Genomic DNA, 9,316 nt, shown 5'->3' on the forward strand with positions numbered 1-9,316 from the left:
AAGTCCCCTCACATTCCAGCTGCAAAGATTAACCTTCTTCATCACACTAGTAGAAAAACATTAATTTGCTGCCATGACTTAGCTGCGTTAATCAATTAACGCCTCTAACTAAATGAGAAATTCGAGGAATTAGTTAAAAAAATAACACTTTGCGGCATTATCTTCGATTATGACGCAGCGAATTATTAAAAAAAAAAAAATCTGGCGGCGTCTATCCTTTAACGCCGCAAATTTGGAGCTTCTTTCTTTCTTTCTTTCTTTCTTTCTTTCTTTTGGCTTGTCTTCACTTCACAAAAACACCAGCACCTTCTTCTTCCTTCGTACGATTGACTGACTCTGACCTACTTTCTTCACCATCGAATTTCGCCGGGAAACTTAAGCTCCGCCACCGCCGTGGTCATTCGAACTCATCTCTGCCGCCGCCGTTCTCACTTGGTGTACATTATGCTTCCACTGGCTCCTCCTCATCCTTGCCTTTTTTTTGTTCAATTGCTCTATTCCCCCTCATTTCAGTCTCTCAATTTACATGAATTGTGTTTGAATTATCTAATTATTGCTCTCTTGCTCTGTCCTCTCCTCTCTTCTCTCCCGCTGAAACTGTAAATTAATTAACCCTAATTTTCAATGTCGAATTTTGGCTTAAAAGAACCTTAAAAATGCTTTAAATTTATCTCTGATTGTATCCTACAAATTTGGTGTTGGTTCAGGCTCGAGACTAAGAAACCTGAAATTTTTGTTCATGGGTTTTGCTTAGGTTTTAAACTAAATTTAAGATTTCACTGTAATTCGTTCCTTGGTGTAACACGTTGTATTTGGGTTTGTAGATTCAAGATTTGCTTGTCAACTTTTTGAACATTGTGGTGAGTTTTGACACTGATTTTGGTGGAATTCGGGTTGTTTATCGCTCTGGCGTTGGTGAGGCTCGTGGTGTCGAGCTTCGTAATGTTATGGAAGCCATGGATGTAAGTTTCTGTTTGTTCAATGCAGTGAGATGTTGTTATGTGCTATTTAATTCTTTATTCTTAACTAACTGAGTGTATGAATGTATGATGATATTCATTAGCAAACTCGCTAAATTTAGTGTATGATTTGAGTATTCCATGGCTAACTTGAGGATTCATTTAGCTGCCATTTCCTAGAATTTATAGTTTTCAATTGTCATTTTCCCAGGTGCTAGGAATACTTGATTATGGGCTTGCAAGGACCGCTGACTTATTCATCAAGCATGTCATTGCTCCTGCAGTGAAATTTAACTCCCCTGTTTCGTTTCTGGAAGAATCTAGTGGTAGCTTGGTCGAGAGCAGTGACAAAATCTTGAAGATAGTCTCAAGTCTAGAGCCGAAGGTAACATCAATGATATAAATACTCGTATAATAAATTTGGTCCCTTTTCACTCAAGAAATTGTATGTATATTGAGTGCCAAAGCAGACAAGCAAGATATAAGAAATCAGGAAGAGCATTAAAGAATTTGGTGATTGGTAAATTTTAATTAGTCAGTAACACACTAAAACATTAGACTACGTTATTCAAGGAAAAGAACGCAGCATGCTATAGCCTGTTAGATTAACCCCTTTTTTTGATGTAGACAGATGACATTGATAGCGATGCTCTATTCTCAAGAATGACGGTAGTTGTTAAGTTTATCCACCAGTATATATGTCTTGAAAATGGTCCTTGGATGCGTTGTTTCGGAAGGTTGCGTGGCCAAGAATGTCTGAGCTTATTATTTCTAACTTCCTCTCAAAGGTAAACACTTCAGCTTTGTCATCCATGTTTCGTTTATGCTCAACTTCACTGCATGCATCATGTAAATACTTTTTTCCATGTATGTTGATAGCTGGTTGGTGTGGGACGTGGGGGGGGGGGGGGGGGCTGATGTTCACCTGATACCCTATCTCTAGGTTTGATTGCTTAAGATCTTCAACGCGAATTCATAGTTTTCGTTGGTCTTTTGTTTTTATTTCTTTAAGTGTAGTCTGACCTCTCTTTGCAGTGTTGAATCTTTTGTATTCTGTATTCTCAGGTTGTCCCTGATGATGCTTCAAAGTTAGTTGATTTTCAGAAGATCATGAACTCTTCTTCTGAATTTGAGATTGTTTTACAGGAGATTATGTTCATTTCCAAATCTGATAAGAATGATGAAAGATTAAGCAACTTTGCTGATAACGTGGAGGTACACTTTGCTGTGAGGAAAAAGAGAGAAATGCTGGCAAATGCTAGACAGTTGATTCTACGATGTGACTTTACTGTTCCAGAAGTCAACTCTCATTCAACCTGTCTTATATCTTTGTGCTCATCTGCTGGAATTACGTACTAACAATTAGCTCTCAGGAGTTTAGCAGCAAATGACCTAAGTTCGGAAATAACAGATACACTGATTGTGCTGTCAATTTGCTATTTTCGTCAGAGAAGTGTATAGTGTCCCTTGCTGCTTGTCAGTTGATGAAGTTGGTGCATCAAACACTTCAAGTAAGATAGTTATTTCTGGCTATTATTCTGACTTGTTCACTTGTTTATATTAATCATTATTTATAATCACACTAAGCTTTCATTTTGACAAATTATGGTGGAATTGTACCTAACAGTGGTCTTTGTGATGTTAAGGTATCACAACTAGTATGTTTTCTCAATGTGATACATGGATCATTCTGATTAGCGGATAAACCCCATGAAATTTTAAACTTGACATGTTTAAGAGTTACTTCACATGAACATTTTGCTTCACCATTTTATCACAGTTATACCTACTATCCTGAGTCCCTGACTCTGGGCAGGATTGATATCTTGCTGATTGCATGTTATAAGACGGCATATATGACTTCTTGATAATTCTTGTGTGTAGGATGTTTGTTTGTCATCCCCAAGAGTGGCGTTGGAATTCTATCATGCTGCAAGGGATGTTCTGTTGCTGTATGAAGCTACCATTCCAATCAAGGTATTCATGTCGTGGAGTTTTTAAATCATTGATGTGAGAACTTCTGCATCACTAATGACCATTACATGCCTACAAGTATGCTCACTTTTAGGAAGCAATGCTTTTTTCTTGAAGTATGCTCACTTTTAGGAAGCTTCATTTGCAAATACTGTTATTAGGATTAGGTTATGGTTCTTGGCTTCCTATTGGAGTATGCTCACTATTCATGTCATCTTTTTATTCTATTTTGAGATCTCTGCCTGTGTAGTTTGCATACTAATTGTTGAGCTCCTTGTCACTATTTAGTCATAAAAATTAATGACCCTTTCTTTCCCTTTTGTTTACAGAGCTATGGGGGGTTTTTGTGCTGTTACATATCTAAGTTTTGCCCACAAGGGTTAAAGCAAGTCCTTGTAACAGGCGGAATTCCATCAATTAAGGATGGATGTAATGCAGATGCCGTATATCATGCATGCTTTGAAAAGATTGTGCGACAAAATGAGAAATATTACGCGACAAAATTATATACCGTAATTCTTTAGTCTTCCCAATTTCTTCTTTTCTTTGTTCGTTCCCTTAATTCCTCTGTTTTACACAGGCTTGAGAGAGCCTGGGATCTGTAGTGCAGCAGCTACCCCCAACTAAGCCCCCTGTGAGAATGACATATGTCAGACGTAAGAGGAAGGATAAATCAGGAATTACAACTTAATGGTGTCAGCATTCTGTTAGAAAATACCGTGAGCAGCAAGTTGGTGATTGTCACGCATGAGAGAGGAGTTGTCAGAGCTAGCACTATAAATAAGGCAGGAGCCGTAAAAGAATGTTATGTGATATATTCTGTCTTTTTCTTGTCCTTCTACCTCAGTTGTATGCACCATTGGTGATTTAATAGCTTCAAATACAACTATTTCTATCCTAGCCTTAATATTATTACCTTTGTTTCTGGGTACAGATTTGCATCCACTAATTCCATAACAAACTTGGAGTTGGTGGAAAAACCTGACTCCTTGGTAGGAGTTCGACCTGCTGTTTCTGGAGATGGAACTGCGTTAGAAGTACTCATTAAGTGGGATAACCTGCCAGATTATGAGGCAACTTGGGAAGATTTCCTTGCCGTCCAGACCAGATTTCCGGCTTTTCACCTTGAGGACAAGGTGACTCTATTATTTACTTGGTATGACAATTATTTGCTTGAAACTTTGATGGATGGCAGTTTGATAATTGGGGGGGTTTCAACACGAACCCACTATATGCGATACTTTGGTATCTTTGGCAATTAAATAATATCCTTGTTTTGTTTACCTTAATATTGATCTATGATCATGTCCTATTTCCCTATATGATATTTAATATTCTAGACCAATCAAATAAGCTTTAAATTTATTTTGTTGACAGTGGACAAGGGAGACAAAGTTCCCACATGCTGTATGGAAGGCTGGTCATGGTCTAATTGCTCTTCTTTTGTGAAACTTTGATGTTGTTAATAATATATGGCTTGAGCCCTTTCCTGGGAGGTTAGTTATTTTGTAACCTTATTTTCTTTTGCTGATATATTTTCCACTTTTTACGGGAAAGCTTGCGAAGTTGCAATTTTTAAAGAATATGATTTAACAATGACGATAGTTAGAACTCAGACACAGTTGTCTCTTTGAATGAAAACTCATCTATAGCTTGTGAGTTGCTATCGGTCTAAGTAACCTAATATTAAGTATATTAAACATTTAAAGAGTTTAGAATACCAATCTAAGTTCATGGGTTAGAGTTAGGGAGCAAAAACGACTATAACAGTCAAAATATGACCTATAATGATCATTAAAGTCTTAAACGCGCATAACTTGACCAAAGTAGATGAGAATAATTCTAAGTAACCTAATAAGAAGAATATTAAACATTTAAAGGGTTTAAAATAGGAAATTTTGTGAAACACTACCTTTAAGTTTGGTGGTTTTGTGAATTGCTACCTTATATAAACTTTTTTTAATTTAACTACCTTATAAGTTTGGTTTGTTTGACTAACACTACCATTTGACGTTTTTCGTTAATGTTTTCCGTCGTGTATTTCTTCTATTCTTTTAAATTAACCCTAATTTTATGATATATATATATTATTTTGTTAGGTTTGCATTTCAATGAGTGGAGATCCTTTCACCGATGAGCAAATTGATGAAATACGAGACAAATGGGCATCATACTTCACCGAACATTGTGTGTAATTAACGCTTCATTGATCTCTTCTTGTGGATGTTTCGTGCTACTAAAATCATATATAATTGCCTTATTATATTTTTGGTGCAATTTTGTAACGTACGAAGTGTAAAAGATATAGTTATTATAGATTTGAAACTATTTAGGTGGTTTATTTTTTTAAACATATATATGATGGTTAACTTATATGTAAAAATCAATGTTTCGGAAAGTTATTGGTGGTTGATGACACTTTTGAACGTTGTATAAATGTGGCGTGAGTACAGGTCTACATTTTTGGGATTGTTGAGTATACGAAATATATATTATTTATTAAAAAAATATATTATTTATTCGCGGCGTATAAACTTCTGCCATTTTACCAAAGTTTGAGGCGTTCAGGTAGAAACGCCGCAATTCAATTCAAATATTTTGAGGCGTTTTTCCCTAATTACGCCGCAAATGAATGATTGATTTGAGGTGTTTTTTAACGCCGCAAATCAATACAATTCATTTGCTGCCACTCTATTTGCTGCTACGCCTAAAACGCCGCAAATCAATATAAAAGTGACGCCTCAAATCAATATTTTTCTACTAGTGTCAGGGGGTTCAGTAGTATTTTGCATCTCCATATCACCTCCTGTTAATTCTTTGAAACCCAATTCTGCAGGCAACACAGTAAATGGGTTGCTAGGGCTCAAAGTCCTCATTCTAGACAATCCCTTAGTCCTTCTTGTCACAATTTTCCATGGAGTAGGATCAGATACATTGTTAACAGGCAACTCAGGAGTGTGCACAGCATTAGGTTGCTCCTGTTGTTCTGACACTGGATGTGCTTGTTGGACAGCTTTAGGAACCCACACCTTTTTGGATACAGGTTTTGGTACTAGTGGTTTAGCCTTTTTAGTACAATCATGGCCTGCAGTACAGCAAACTTTACAATATTGTGGCAACCAGTCATAAGTAACAGCTTGCTTGAACATCCCTCCCTTTGAATCCTCTATCCAGACACAATCAGGCAATGGGCTTGTGATATCCATTTCTATCAACACTCGAGCAAAAGATACTCTATCTTGCCTAGTAGTGCATTCATCAGCAAAGAGTGGCACCCCTAACAGACTACCAATCCTGCTTAGTGAATCACACCCCCAACAATTGAGTGGCAGATTAGGAAATCTCACCCACAAAGGGATAACCCTAAGTACTTCTTCATAGAAATTAAAGTTTGCTGTCCAGGGTTTAATGATAACTGGTTTCCCATAAAATGTATAAGGTCCTCCTGCAATAATCTGGTTTCTGTCCTTCATGCTCACAAACATGATGATGAAGTAACCATCATCATGGTAAAACACCTGAGGCTGAGCAACAGAATTCCACATCCCTTCCATATATCTTTTCACAGAAGCTATAGTAGGGGAATCCCCTACCACATACATCACCATAGATGATTTCCATTTCTCAGTGAGTTCATTCATTTCATCCTCCTGCAATTGAGCAATTTTCTTCCCATCCTGCAGCACAGGTGTAACAAATGATAGGGACGCCCCTTTTGAAGCCATTTTAGATCCAGTGAACAGATTTTTCCATGGTTCTTTAACAATCGGAGGTTCAACTACCCCAGGTTCAGTGTTATTTCCCCCAATATCCCCAATATCAACAGATTCTCCATTCCCCTGAGGGTTAGTTCCACCCACAGTATTATTACAACCAACACCCAAATTCTGATCCAATAACAAAATAGTATCATGAAGTTTGCGTGGAATCATACCAGCCGAAGGGTGGACTAGAGGAGAATGCATCAGCTCCTCGCCATCTGAGTCAAAAACCAGAGCATCTGGGTTTGCATTTTGGGCATCATTTTGAGTAGTACTGGTGCCTGAAGTGTGAGAACTTACTGAGGGAGACTTCGCTGCAACTTTCGTCGTAGAAATATTCAGTATTGCTTTCTTCTTCCTCGCCATCAATGGAGTTGGTGTACGTTAGTAGTATCCCTTAACGTGCGCCCAGCTCGAGAGAGAGGAGAGAGTTTTTGCTAGCCGTATTGATAGATGTTACTTTCTTTTCTACATCTGCACTTAGATTCAGTTCAATTCTCACAAATTTATTACCAATTACCAAACGATCAGTAAGAGTCCCATGATATCTTTATCTTGTACTTCGTTTTTTTTTTGTTAAGATAAGGAAGAGTACCCCTAAAGGAATACTAAAGAAAATCTGGTGCCCATCTAAGTAGATGAACACAATTAAGAGGGAATGAATGTCTACTTTAAATTGCCATCGAATTGATTAGTTTTCTCAAAGAAAAACCAAAAAGAATAAATAAATAACAAACTGTAATTGCCGTTGCACCCGTGTTGAATTATTGCATTCATTTTCAGCGGCAAGGATATTTGTTTGGAGTTCGGACTAGTCTACACAGTTGGTCCCTAACACAAATCGGCTAGCTGCATAGTGCATAGAACCAACAAATTTTTTTGGGGTGATTTTGTCACTATTTTTTGTGAAATTTGTTTCTTACTCCCTAGTCCGTACAAGCTACAGGGCATATAAAAATACTATCAAGTTTTAAGTTCAAATTCAAGTGGCAAATAAGGGTAATAAAAACACTATGTTAATTAATCTCTCGATTTTCTTAGACCTCGTTATAGTTTGTGATTTGTTTTTTGGTTTTACTGCGAAGAGTTCCTAGCTGAGGTTTTTTCAATACTCGAGACATTGGTTAAGGAGTAAAATGTCTTTAATCACTCATGATAATTTCAATTAGATATAACTAGATTTTAGCCCGTGCGATGCACGGCTTCTATTAAATTATTATTTTTAAATAAAAATCTTATGTATATACCACTTTTATATATTAGATTAGATTAGTTTTTGATTTTGCATTGAATTTCATTTTAGATTTTTTTTTAATTATGAGAGTGTTTGTTTTTGTTGTATATGCATAATATTAATTAATTTCATTTTAGCCCGTGCGATACACGGATTCTATTAAATTGTTATGTTTAAATAAAACTCCTATGTATATACCAATTTTATATACTTCGTATTAGATTAAATTAGTTTTTGATTTTGCATTGAATTTCATTTTAGATTTTTTTTAAAAAAAATTTATGAGAGTGTTTGTTTATGGATGAAATTGTATATGCGTAATATTATTAATTAATTAATTAAAAAAATATCTACGTGGCGTTTAATTATTTATATACGTGGCACTCGACTTTTTTAATTCAAAATTAATTTTGAAATCTTATTTTTCATTGGCCGACACCATTAGATTTCCTACATGGCGTTCTAATATTGGATAATGAATTTTATTTATTTTATTTTAGATTAGTGTTTTATTTTGAATGAATTTTATTTTAGATTTTTTTTTAAAATTATTATAGTGTTTGATTTTAGATGGAGTTGTATATGTTAGTAATTAATTAATTAAAATATCTACGAGGCACCTAATTAATTATCTACGTGGCACTTGATTTTTTTAATTAAAAAAGAAATTAGAGATCTTATTTTTCATTGGCCGAAACCATTAGTAATCCTAGGTGGCGCTCTATTCTTTCAACAAATATGCCTCCTTTATATATGTACTAGATTAGGTACCGCGCACGCACGAATATTTAAAAATTATTATTTGATCATCTTTTTTATAAATTTTTTAATTGAATTATTTATCCCTTAAATCTATTGTGTACTACGTAATTAATAATCTCGAATATACTCATTTTATCATATTTTAACTTACTACGTATTATATATTTTATATGTTTAATTTGATGATCTCACTAAAATATTTGATATATTTAATATGCTAATTTGACCAAAATATCGAGTTAGAATATTTTTTATTATTGATATGACAGTTTGACTAAAATTTTACCAACACTTTAATAATGGAATATTCCATAATCCTATATTTTTTCCATATATAAACATTTATACAAAAGGAGAGAAAATAATAAATAAATAAAAATAAAATGTCTTTTTAAGAAAGAGTTTTTGGCGGGAAAAATTTTCACCAGGAAGTGACACGTGTCATTCCTGGTGTCTCTTTTAGTATATAGTAATAGATAGATATTAGATTTATGACTTGTAAATTGGGTTAACCATTATATCCTTGCTTAGGATGAGAGGATAGTACGAGAATGATAAAACCACTAAAAGGGAATTCATGTGAAATTAGTTTGTGTACTCGTACTAAATTTATAATCAATACCTAG

At 35.1% G+C, this 9,316-nt stretch overlaps 1 protein-coding gene across 3 annotated transcripts; it reads left to right on the plus strand.

Moving 5' to 3' along the window:
* Positions 1-1,634: 1,634 nt before the first annotated feature.
* LOC110789232 (centromere/kinetochore protein zw10 homolog) lies at positions 1,635-5,371 on the plus strand. Of its 3 annotated transcripts, none has more exons than XM_056834877.1 (3): positions 1,635-1,747; positions 2,025-2,470; positions 5,033-5,371. In XM_056834877.1, the coding sequence occupies exons 1-2, from the start codon at positions 1,712-1,714 to the stop codon at positions 2,316-2,318; spliced, it is 330 nt and encodes a 109-aa protein (XP_056690855.1). In that variant the 5' UTR covers positions 1,635-1,711; the 3' UTR covers positions 2,319-2,470; positions 5,033-5,371. The 3 variants fall into 3 exon arrangements, 1 of the variants encoding a protein (XP_056690855.1); XR_008926192.1 differs by lacking the exons at positions 1,635-1,747; positions 2,025-2,470 and adding exons at positions 3,473-4,089; positions 4,311-4,429; XR_008926193.1 differs by lacking the exons at positions 1,635-1,747; positions 2,025-2,470 and adding exons at positions 3,473-4,069; positions 4,311-4,429.
* The last annotated feature ends 3,945 nt before the right edge of the window (positions 5,372-9,316 follow it).

Source organism: Spinacia oleracea, chromosome 1, assembly GCF_020520425.1.
Source record: "Spinacia oleracea cultivar Varoflay chromosome 1, BTI_SOV_V1, whole genome shotgun sequence".
Classification (NCBI taxonomy): Eukaryota; Viridiplantae; Streptophyta; class Magnoliopsida; order Caryophyllales; family Amaranthaceae; genus Spinacia; species Spinacia oleracea.

Excerpts from the sequence above, each read along its gene's own strand:
- LOC110789232 (XM_056834877.1), top strand. The coding sequence starts at position 1,712 with ATGTCTGAGCTTATTATTTCTAACTTCCTCTCAAAG. Across the intron at positions 1,748-2,024 it reads TTTCTAACTTCCTCTCAAAG|GTTGTCCCTGATGATGCTTC; the intron begins GTAAACACTTCA and ends CTGTATTCTCAG.